The sequence below is a fragment of the Silurus aristotelis genome, assembly GCF_946808225.1.
Source record: "Silurus aristotelis genome assembly, chromosome: 14".
Taxonomy (NCBI): domain Eukaryota; kingdom Metazoa; phylum Chordata; class Actinopteri; order Siluriformes; family Siluridae; genus Silurus; species Silurus aristotelis.
The window spans coordinates 9755349-9768198 of record NC_139587.1 but is presented as its reverse complement, the minus strand read 5'-3'; the positions used below and the strand labels follow the sequence as shown (position 1 = coordinate 9768198).

At 37.0% G+C, this 12850-nt stretch overlaps 1 protein-coding gene across 1 annotated transcript; it reads left to right on the top strand.

Moving 5' to 3' along the window:
* Positions 1 to 5586: 5586 nt before the first annotated feature.
* cysltr1 (cysteinyl leukotriene receptor 1) lies at positions 5587 to 10508 on the top strand. The gene is made up of 2 exons (XM_083560070.1): positions 5587 to 5722; positions 6928 to 10508. The coding sequence occupies exon 2, from the start codon at positions 6938 to 6940 to the stop codon at positions 7958 to 7960; it is 1023 nt and encodes a 340-aa protein (XP_083416196.1). The 5' UTR covers positions 5587 to 5722; positions 6928 to 6937; the 3' UTR covers positions 7961 to 10508.
* The last annotated feature ends 2342 nt before the right edge of the window (positions 10509 to 12850 follow it).

Here is a 12850-nt window from a genome sequence, read left to right as displayed (position 1 = left end):
AATAATGACTGATGATAATAATAAAATTAACATTAAGAAAATTAACATCTCTATATGTTGCACAATTATAAGTGGGTTCTGGTCTGTCTTTGTTTTACCACAAATGCAAACTATTTGTTGGTAATTTTACCGACAGCAGAAGAACTTAATTGACATGACTGATATAATTATCCTCCTCCACAGTCAAGGCCGAGTTGTAATTTGATTTGGACCAAACAATTTCCACAAAGTTCATCAGAAGTGCGCATACACTAATGCATCCTTTCCCCTAAATCATTTCACTATTAATCTACAGTCAGAGCACTTAGCCCTGCTGTAAGCTCATGCTAATGCATTTAATACTTGTTTGTTTTACAGAGTTCACTAAAGGTTCTACCCTGATGTTTACATTGCATCATGCCTTATACATGTAAATTCCTCTTATTGTGTTTCAATTTGGCTAGCTAAAAAAATATTATTATTATTATTATTATTATTATTATTATTATTATTATTATTATTATTATTGTTATTATTATTATTATTTGTTTCTTTGTCTTTTTAATTATTTTTTATAAATTATTACATCTAATCTGAACATGTTATGTAAATGTTTATATATAATTAACCCAAGCTTCATGAACATAACCCAAATTTATTATTGATAAATATTATTCATAAATGTAAAAGTTCACACTCAGTTCACACTTTTGTGAATTGCTGTCTTTGATTGACTATAGTTATAGTGCCGTCTATAATTATTCTTTAGAGGTTTTGTATTTACCAGGCACTGAGCGGGTCATGGGTGTGCTCTTGTTCTTCATCTGATAGTCCAAACCTGCTTTATTTATACATTTATTTAACTATTTTTTTTATAAGGGTAGGAGGAAGCAGGAAGAACTTGGCAAATAGCCAGGAATCATGACCTCATGCACTTGACTTCAGAGATTTGAAGATGGGATCATTTCCCATGAATATGGTACTGAAATGTGGAGTAATACTGAAAATGACTCAATTAAATTTTCTTTTAAAAAGAGGGTAGAATAATAGTATAATTAATCGTTGCTCTAAATTAATCTGGATAGAAATTAAAAACTGATTAAGTCTAAGAACTTGTATCCAGTTCAACAACAGAACTACAATGTATTCTTCTGGCACTGCTCGACTGGTCCCACCTTCTTTTAGGATGAGAGGTAGGTATACTTCAAGGTTTTTCTCTGTTCTGCACAGAGGTGGTGGAATGAACTTCCCCTAGATGTCCGATCAGCAGAGTCACTAGCTTCTTTAAGCAACGGATGAAGACCTTCTCCTTTGTGAATCACTTAAACTAGCACTGTTTCTGGTTTGCTCTGTTTTTTTTTGGGGTTTTTTTAATCCTGAGTTGTAGGCTGATGGTACCATAAGTTTGTAATCTAGGGAACCAGCGTTGATTTAGTCATCAAACCGTGTGGGAGCTGCAATGACTTTGGGCATTCACATGTAGTTCTATTACAAAAACTGATTTTCTGAGTTATTTCAAGGACAATTTATGGCAGTATAACTTAAAGGGTGGGCCAGAACTTAACCAACTCTTAATCATGTTTATCATTATTATTCAAAATATTCTCTTTTTGAAATATTTTCGTTCTACTTGCCCACAGTATGTATTTATATACAGTGTATATATATATATATATATATATATATACAACACCACTCTGGCCATCATCTTTTTCTGATTTTATTTGAAAAGAAAAGAACTCCTGACCACTTAATGTTGTTACAAATGTGTAGCAGTAAATGTTTGTGAAGGATCTGGAACAAAAATGTCATAAGGGATTCCAAATAAAAAGGGAATAGATCACTATGGTTTGGGATAAGTGCAAAACATTAGTGTAAAATATGGTATGTTGTTAGTGTCATAATATGTGCATACATGTAGGTGCATCCGAATAATTATCTTTATAAAAAGTACACATAGTCTCCCAAGTTTGCTCTTCACTGTTTTGTTGCTTATATTGGCACAGGTGTTAAATACAAACATCCTTATATCCTGGTTTACTCTGGACAGACTGTCTATATGGCTGCATTTGTGTAAACACTACCAGTGAATATTTACCACCATTCATTTTCACATCTTATAGTGGAAGAACACTACAAACACTACATGTTAGAAATAAATTAAAATATATATTTTACAACTTGAGTAATTGAAATCCCTAATCCACCTAAATGTCATAAGGAGATACACAATCACTTTAGTTATTACTAATTATTAGCCACATAATTTTTCCACCTGTGTGCAATTTTAGGTGCATTTTGTGTATTATTCTTACAGATCTGGCAACTTAGGCATCAGAGGTAAACCCACTTCCTTAAACCAACCTCCAGTTCCACCCATTTACACAAAGTTCTGTCTCACAGCCCCTGTCCACAGTTGGCTAACCAGAAAAAGCATGAACAAGGACCGTCGTGATATTCTTCTTCTTCTTCTTCTTCTTCTTCTTCTTCTTCTTCTTCTTCTTCTTCTTCATTTGTATTTGTATAGAGCTTTTTATACAATCGACATTGTCTCAAAGCAGTGTTACACAGATAATGTGGCAAGTAAAAACTCCCTGAGATGGCATAGGGAGGAAACCTTGAGAGGACCCAGATTTAAGAGGGAACCCGTCCTCATCAGGGTGCCACAGAATGTTTATTTATTACATCTAATAAAGATATCATTTTCAAGCACAAGAGACTTATTGTTTGATTTTATTCTTAAAGGGTTGCATGAGTTCTACCTGATTTGAGACTAAGATATGGCTGAGACTAAGATAAGTGAAGGGACATTTGTTACATAAAATGATTGACAAGAGACCAATCAAGACACAAACTATAATTCTGGAACAGAACTCAGTTTTTCAAATGGTTTCTTAGGCATGCTTTTAGTAGAAACATCTGACACATCATACTTTATACATCATAAAAACTGGGAAAAGTGTGATCTCTGTAATTTAACCATAGCATGGTTCTTGATAGCACATGGGCTGGTTTGACTATTTCAGAAACTAATGATCCCCTGGGATTTTCACACACAACAGTCTGTAGAATTCACACAGTATTTATACAGGAGGCCAGACTAAATGTCAGCTGCCACTGCTGGGCCCTTGAGCAAGGCCCTTAACACTTCCCTGCTCAGTTGTAAGTCACTCCAGATAAGAGCGTCTGCCAAATGCTGTATATGTAAATATAAAGGGTGCATTAGTCGATAAAGCAACCAAAAGGCCAAGGGCAACTCTGAAGTAACTGAGGAGAGATTGACTCAAAAATTATTAACCACCAAACATCTGGGTTTTTTTGTAATTAACCTTCTTATATCACAATTAAAAAACATGTTCAAATGATGCATTGTGTAATTGAGATTTAAATACTCAAAGTTTTCATTTCTATTCCAGTTTGTAACTTTGCAAAAAATATTTTAGTTCTATTGTGTCACAAAGAAAAACTTCTTGGAATGTCACCTCTGCTAGGAATCGAGCAGGTCTTTACTTTGCATGAGCTCATCTTTATGTGAACGCTGCATATCTTCATACCACCAACCAAGAAGTTTAATAGCCTGCCAATTAAAAAAAAAAAACGTATGTCTTATGAACACAGACTTTCGGTTTCTGAAATCAGACTTTTTCCTAATAAGCTATCAAAAACTGTATTATTTCATCACCATGATTAACAATTAAATGAGAATGAATAACTCATTAAAGGCATACCGTGTTTGTAAAAAATGAGTAGGGAGTAGAAAATACACAAGGTCTGTGATATACGAATTCTGCTATAAATGAAAATAACATCAAAACATGTCAAAAAGAGTAGGTAAGTGAAGTTTTTTATATTCTGTAGTGCGATCTGTGCATTCCTGGGCAAAAAAGTAGACAGATTGGACAAAAATGTTAAGCTTTTAGTGATCAAAAATCATGGGTCAAGAAATGAGCAATAGTTAAACAAATAATGCACAGTGCATCTGGAAAGTTTTTACAGCGCTTCACCTTTTCCACATTATGTTATGTTACAGCCTTAATCCAAAATGGATTAAATGTATTATTTTCCTCAAACTTCTAAAAACAATACCTCATAATAATAATAATGTGAAAGAAGTTTGATATCTTTACATATGTATTAAAAAAAAATCAAATTTAAATCGCATGTACATAAGCAATCATTGTTTCCACTGATCATAATTGAGATGTTTCTGCAACTTGATTGGAGTCCACTTGTGGTATATTCAGTTGATTGGACATGATGTGGAAAGGCACACACCTGTCTATAGAAGGTTCCACAGCTAACAGTTCATGTCAGAGCACAAACCAAGCCATGAAGTCCAAGGAATTGTCTGTAGACCTCCAAGACAAGATTGTATTGAGACACAGATCTGGGAAAGGGTACAGAAAAATTTCTGCAGCATTGAAGGTCCCAATGAGCTCAGTGGCCTCCATCATCCATTAATGGAAGAGGTTTGGAACCAGGACTCTTTCTAGAGCCGGCCACCCGGCCAAACTGAGCGATCAGGAGAGAAGGACCTCAGTTAGGAAAGTGACCAAGAACCCGATAGTCACTCTAAAGGAGATCCAGCATTTCTCTGTGGAGAGAGGATAACCAGAAGAAGAAGAATAACCATTTCTGCAGCACTCCAACAATCAGGCCTAGCATCATGTCTGGAGGAAACCAGGCACTGCTCATCACTTGGCCAAAACCATCCCTACAGTGAAGCATGGTGGTGGCATTATCATGCTGTGGGAAAGTTTTTCAGTGGAAGGAACTGGGAGACTTTTCAGGATCAAGGAAAAGATGAATGCAGCAATGTACAGAGACATCCTTGATGAAAGAGCCCTCTGGACTTCAGACTGAGGCGAGGGTTCATCTTCCAACAGGACAACGACCCGAAGCAAACAGCCAAGATAACAAAAAAAGTGGCTGTAAGACGTCTCTGTGAATGTCCTTGAGCGACCCAGCCAAAGCCCAGACTCAAACCAGATTGAACATCTTTGATGGAGCTTGAGAGGTCCTGCAAAGAAGAATGGGAAAAACTGGCCAAAAAAAGATGTAACAAGCTTGTAGTGTCATACTCAAAAAGACTGTGAGGCTGCAATTGGTTCCAAAGGTGCTTTAACAAAGTATTGAGCAAAGGCTGTGAATACTTATGTACGTGATTTTCCTGTTTCTAGCTTTTCCCCCTAAAACAATCAGGAGTGCATTTGTTTTAATTCTTGATCATTTTGGATGGGCCATTTTGGATTCTTGCTCATTCTTTAATGGAGAATTAAAGACCATTTAAAGCTTAATAGTTTGCCATTTGGGGGTTTAATCATTTATGTTGCCCAGGAGTATACGCTGTAAACCCTAAAGTAATATGCACAGTTATACTGTATATAAGACTGGTACAGTGTCCAGATATATTAAGTAGATTTAAATGCACCTTTTTAACAGACACTTTTTCATAATTGTTAATAGACCCGGTGTTCTACTTTTTGAAATTATTAAATGTTATTGTACTTGTGGTTAAAACTCGCACGGCACAGACGCACGCACGAAGCATGTGGTTTGCTTTGACTCTGTGTGCGCGCGCATCGTGCCGCAGGCGCGCGCTTGGCCGCCGCACAGAAACGGCGCGTCATTAAACTCACGCTCATTTGATCGATTTACGCGGACCCGAAGCAATCCTGTGTGATCATCTGGATTATACCCCAGATAAGGGATTCAACAATCGAAAAAAAACAAACCTGGGTAAGTATTTCTAATGTATTTTAATGAGATAAAAACATGAAAAAACTTGTTTACTTCTCGTTTGGCCAGTTTTGAAAAACCTGCTGTATGCACATGCATGTGCATTGTTTATGAACTATACTGTCAAGCCGAACATGTCAATTGTAAACTGCAATGAGTATAAATCTTAAAGACTGAAACGTTAATCAAAATAAACAGTAACTAAATAATGACTGTCTTCACGCAAAAATGTCCTCATCCATGTAAATGAAATCTACTGTACAGTGTTTATAGTATAATCAACAGATCCTTCTTTACATTCATGCTTTACAGAGTTGTAGAGTTAAATGGGTTTAATTAGCTTTCAGCCTGTTTGTAGTGTTTAGAAAAAAAAAGTAAGGTAATACTATGTATATGCAAATGATAAGTGTATATATTTGTAAAAGCGTATGTGTTTTGGGGTGGGAGGTGATGGTGTATGTATTTCATGTCTATACAGCACATGACGGGTGGTTCTTCTTAGAACTGAAGAGCAGCCAAACCTAACATGAAAACCCATATAAAACGTTGTACATATTGTCCCTTACAGGACACACATTTACACACTTACATCCAGTAAACATTTGGTTTGCTTATGGACATGGTTATAATGATTTGAATCCAGATATTGATTATTCATTCCTTTATTCTTCAGTAAGAGCTTTATATTGGTTAGAGTTGCACTGTGAGTGTGTGTGTGTGTGTGTGTGTGTGTGTGTGTGTGTGTGTGTGTGTGTGTGTGTGTGTGATAAATAGTGACTTAATGAATGAATAAATGAAAAATGTAGCCGAATAAAGCTGCTTTACAATGGTTCTTATTAAAAGGGCTTTAAAAATAAGTAACGAACAAACAATGTTGAATTGAATCAGGACATTCTTGTTTCCTGTGCACCGAGAATACACGCAGCATTTTGCCATAAGCCTACTAGAATGTCTCCTGAGTGTAGGATGAAACCTGAAACCCTGTAGCTGTGCAGTTTCAATGGTACTCCATGTGCTATTCATGTGTCTTTTAAATTAATTGTCTCACTTGAAATGTACACTGTTTTAGTTTGAAATGTTCATAACAGATAAATTCTCTAGTGCATTTGTACGTTAATTATGTGTCACCAATGTAGCGTCTCGAGTGTTTTACCTGAAATGTTGTGCTTCGTTGGTATTTATGCTTTTTGTTGTCATTTTGCTTTAAAGAACCCAGAAGATGGCAAACAACACCACCGAGTTATGCCCCTCAATTGATGACTTCCGCAACCAGGTCTATTCAACCGCCTACTCCATCATCACAGTTTTTGGCTTGGTGGGTAATGGCTTTGCACTGATAGTACTTATCAGGACCTACCGCCAGTCATCTGCCTTCCATGTGTACATGCTGAACCTGGCAGTAGCAGACCTGCTGTGTGTGTGCACCCTGCCTTTCCGCGTGCTCTACTATGTGCAAAAGGGCCACTGGATACTGGGTGACTTCCTCTGCCGCATTAGCTCGTACGCACTTTACGTAAACCTCTACTGCAGCATTTACTTCATGATGGCCATGAGCTTTACCCGTTTCCTGGCCATCGTTTTTCCTGTGCAGAATCTACGCATGGGCACCGAGCGCCGTGCGCGAGTTGTCTGCGCCGGCATTTGGGTGTTCATCTGTTCCACCAGTTCACCGTTCCTGATCTCCGGCGAACACACTGACTTGACGACGAACAAAACCAAATGCTTTGAGCCACCAGAGAATTCAGCCAGCATAAAGAAACTGGAGGTGCTCAATTACTTTTCATTAGTTGTGGGTTTCCTTGTACCCTTCCTAGTAATCCTGGTTTGCTATGTTGGCATTGTGCGGGCACTGTTGGGCAACTCAAACACAATGAAGAAGCAGCAAAGCACACGTACCAAGGCTATCCGTATGATTATAGTTGTCATGCTGGCCTTCTTGGTCAGCTTCATGCCCTACCATGTGCAGCGCACGGTGCACCTCCACTTTAAAAAACAAGGGGCCTCCTGTGATGAGATCAACTTCATGCAGAAGTCGGTGGTGATAACACTGTGCCTGGCTGCTGCCAACTCGTGCTTCGACCCCATGCTTTACTTTTTCTCAGGCGAGAACTTCCGTAGCAGGCTCTCCACTTTCCGCAGGGCGTCCGTGGGTTCGCTGAACATGAATCGCAAACGCAATTTGCCACTGTCTTCCCGTCCGTTACAGCAGAGCGAGCTGGAGAAATTCAGTAACCAAAGCTAACTCGGGTAGAAGACAGTTAAAAGACAAAAGCAAACAGTAATAAAGCATGCATTGTTTGGCTTTTGTTTAGTATAATAAAAAATGTGTTCATAAGAAATGGCTCCATCCCTGCCATTAGCTTAAGTCTATTTGTTACATTTCTTAGGAATTCTATTATGCACACTGGTGCCATAATGAATTACAGAGAAGAATACAGTGTTCTCTATGGAAATTCAGGTTTAACCTGAAAGACATGTTAAGGGGATAATTTATGAAAGTTCAGTATTATTCTGGTCTTGTAAGTCGATATGTAGCTTAAGTAGTAAATTGCACTTTTACTTTCTGTATGTAAACTAGCGAAGAAAAAAATCTAGAAAAAAATGGCAAAGGCTTCAACGGATTAGATACAATATACTATAAATTAACTATTGCACAAACAGCCTCCTGCTTACAAAATACATGTAATGTACACAATGTATTAAGGATGGTGCTTTTCATTTTTATGACAGAATACCACGGACAGATTGTTGCAAATCTGCTTTTTTATTTTATTATTACTTTTTCATATGATTAGGGCTAATGTGCTTATATATTGTAATGTATGTACTGTATGTTAATGATTACAAATGTTACTGCATTTTATATCAACAGTGTAAATGCAGCAAGACATATTTATATGCAACTTTTATTAGACCATGCAAACAAACTAATTTACACCAATTTACGTAGCGATTCAAACTGTAGGGTAATCCTAATGTAACCCAGGTTCGGGATGTAGCTGCAGACACTGGAGTTGTGAAGCCAACGTTGTTCTTTTGATGAACCACTTCTGTTGTTAATGATTTGTAAAAAAGAAAAAGGGGAACATAGAGTGGATGTTGTCCATGCTAGGCAATGACAAAAATGCATACTCTACATACTGCAAGTCAAAGCAGTTATTTGAAAAGACTGGGGAAATGAACTGTAAAAAATTGTCTCCATTCCTCTCGTTTTTCCGTTTTTTTTATTATTTTTATATATATATATATATATATATATATATATATATATATATATATATATATATATATATATGTAGTTGGGTTTAAAATTTTGTTGAGACCTGGCAACTCTGTCCACAAGGTTCATATTACTGAAGTATCTGTGTAACCCTTCAGTTCAAATGGTATTATGGTGACATCTTGTGGCTAAAATGGTAACTGCGTTAAAAAAAGTTGATTTTAACGGTACATTTAACGGTACAAAAGCGGATTCTGCATATATTTAGGAACACATTAGCAGAGTGCTAGTACTAGTGCGCTATTAATAAGTATTTGCACTTAAATCTAAGTGAACAGTATAGTATGGCATAGTGTTAAGTAAGAGCTGATAACTGACAGTAATAAATCGATTATAACATTGTAGCTTCAACCTGATTGTCTGCTGCTTTTAATAGCAAACATATTGTGACACTGTCATGTACATTTATAGTTATTTAAGATATAAAGAGAAGCGTATTCAAGATTTATACTTGTAGCAGTTGAGACAGTGGAAATGCTGTGTTATACTAGAAACTGCAAACTTCCTTCATTATTACGCTAACTTGCAATTTGCTCTGCTGTTGAATCATGTTATTATTAACATTACTATTGTTATTTCTATCGTTCTATTCTGAAACCCAACCTCTCTAAATGCTACCTCCAGAGCTTTCGGGTTACTGTACATGCACCAAACTTGTATCTCTTATGTGCTACGACTTTTCTAACTTATCGCAATTGTAGATTTCTTGTTACGGAAGTTGAAAGTAGCCAAAATTCCAATCGACATTCATTGAAAAGTTTCGCACTGTTAAACTTTCAAACCTTTCAAGCCGCATTCATTAAATTTAGTCTCTTTGCTGTCCCATTTACTCAATAAGTGTAACAAAGACTCCCACTTCACCTATCTCTCAAAAAAGCCACACACTTTTTCCAACTGTCTTAACAGTTTACCATAGCGTAATATACGCTATCTCAATACTTCTTTCTAATCTACTGTATCAATATCTTAAAAAACTTTGTTCATGAATATTTGCCTAATTGCTCTAATTGCCATTCACCACGTTTTTCTGTCCTTCGAATTTAATTTTTATTTAAAAAAAAAATGTCATACCGTATTCGTTTCATACGTTTAGAGTGGCTTAATGATGTCATCATCAACGTTTTTCATGATCGACTTTACCTATCTAGTTCTAGTTCTAGTTACCTATTTAGGAAAGAACAGGCGAAAGAATAAAGGGTTCATCTTACATCCCAGTACTCATGTTAGTTCTCACTCTCCAGTGTTCTGTATTGTTTAAAGATTTATAATCACACTCTTGATGTCACTCAAATGAGGGTGGGTTCCCCTTTTAAGTCTTGTTCCACTGTGGGTTTCTTCCTCATAACATCTAAGGGGGGTTTCCTTGCCATAGTTGCTTCCTTGCCATGGCTGCTCATTAGGGATAAATGCACAGCATTCACCTTGACTGTTAAAATTCTGTAAAGCTGCTTTGAGACAATGTCTGTTGTGAAAAGTGCTATAGAAATAAACTTGACTTGACTTCTAACAACAGAGAGACTCGATAAAGCAAACTGTTCAGCCCTTTTACCTTTTTGGCTTCAAAATGTGAGGAATTCTTGTGAGGAAATCTCACATGTCCATAATAAAAAAAAAAGAGAGAATTTTACTTGTCACATGTACATTACCTCACAGTGAAATACTTTCTTCACATCCCAGCTTGTCAGGAGGCTAGAATCGAAGATGGTACAGCACCCCTGGAGCAGAGAAGGTGCAGACCTTTGTTAAGGGCCCAGCAGTGGCAGATTGGCAGCATTGCTGTGGATTGAACCTCCAAACCTCCGATCAGTAACCCAGAGCCTTTACCGTTAAACCTTTACACTTTCCAATGTAATTTTAAATGCAATGTAGTTAACATGCTGATCGACACATACAATAAGAGGGCAGGCTGACACAGAGAGAAATGTGTTTACTCTATATGTTGTAGACACTTTGAAGGACTACTTCCATCACAAGTAAAAATGTGCAGTTTATAGCATATTCTACACTGTAGGCTGTGTGCTTATGTGCATGTAAAACTTTGAACCATCAGGCAAAACCATATTTAGGAGAAGAATAATAATAATAAAATAAGAATACCACTGATGAAAAACAAAAGTTAATACTTGTATAAATTAACCTGCTATATTAAATAAGGGCTAGGGGATACAAATTAAGACTGACACGTACACTTGTCACCACTCAAAATCAGGAAGTGTTAAAAAGAAAGTGTGGTTAAGGGCCTTGTTTGAGGTCCCAACAGTGGCAACTTGGTTTGAGACCTTTTGATCATTGAGCTACCGCTTCCCAATGTAATCGCAAATGCAATGTGATATCACGCTGATCAATAGGGCAATCTGACACAGAGCATGTTTGTACTCAATATACTGTAAACATGAGTTTACCTTGCAATTCTAATTTAACACTTAATTGGTGTCCTACCTGAATCAGTCCAGCTCTCAATACCATCATTATGACACCACAGCTGTACAAACCTTCGATGTTATACAGAAACACAGTATAACAGAGCGTTGCATCACCGACAAGTATCTCATGCAGCGAGAATGAATGCCATTACTAAAGCAAGAAACACAATTAACAAAAGTCAACAAGTCTCCTTTTACTGGAGCCACAGCTTACACACACGTACATAATCTCTACCAGAAGCTTCAATATTACGATAAAAAAAAATTACCCTGGTTTTTCTTTGCATTTTCGTACATTTCATTGCGTTTTCTTATGCATTACGTTTTTCCCGGGAATTTGAAATTGTGTGTTTTTCCTTTAAATTCTCCAGGAAAGAACGGGCGAAAGAATAAAGGGTTCATGAAAAAGCTTAAGAACTGTTTTAAACTGTTTCGGCTGAACTTTCCTCATGATGTACTTCTTTTCCTGAAAAGTCTGTCTTGTTAATATCCTTGTAAGTGGATCTGTGATCAAATCAATTTCTTCTCCTCTGTCAGCCATTGAATGAAACAACAGGTAGTAAATCCACAGGAATATATTCAAACCTGTGCAGTTTGTTTCAGATGGGGGTTGCGAACTTTGAGTAGTGCTCTCTCTCTGACCATCCAATCAAAGGACATGAAAATGCTGATGTGATTGGATGCATTCCAACGGGCCTTGGAGTAAGCAATCTGATTGGTTAAAGTAACAGCTTCAAGTAGCATGGACAAGAAACTACCAGTAGCCTCTACTGATCATTTCTACAGGCTTTACAGCATTGCTTGATGTGATAGATGAAATCTGATAGAAACCCCATCGTAAAATTACACTCGGATGCGCTGCTGAAAGAAACGCTATGAAATGGAGAGAATAGGCTGTTGGGAATAATTGAATACATATTCATGGACAAAAATCAGTTGTGTTTGGGTCTATGGTTCTTTTGCTGCCAGAGAAAGAACATGCAGGAATGATATTTATTGCACATTGTACACATGTGCATGTAAAACTTTGAACCATCAGGAAAAAAGTGTTAAGGAGAATAATAATAAAAAAAATAACAAGAAAACTTAAAACTTTTATAAATTTACCTTCCATGTGAAATAAAGGGGAGGGCTTAATGATTAAGACTGTCATCAATTTGCTCCAAAATCAAGAGTTGAAAAAAGTGCATTTTTTTTTTTAGAAAAATCGCATAATCGATATTACATTGTATATACCTAAGCTCCAAAAGGATACGATCCCTAATGCATGATTGGGATTAGGATCAAATAAGAAGGAAGACGGTGTAAATGGTGTAAAATTCTGAGCTCCCGCGTTTCCGCTTCTAACTTTCCCCCTTCCTTCTTCCCACTATGGGAAGACCCGGGTTCAGGCGAACGGAATTTCGCTCGCACTGCGCATGCGCCCGCC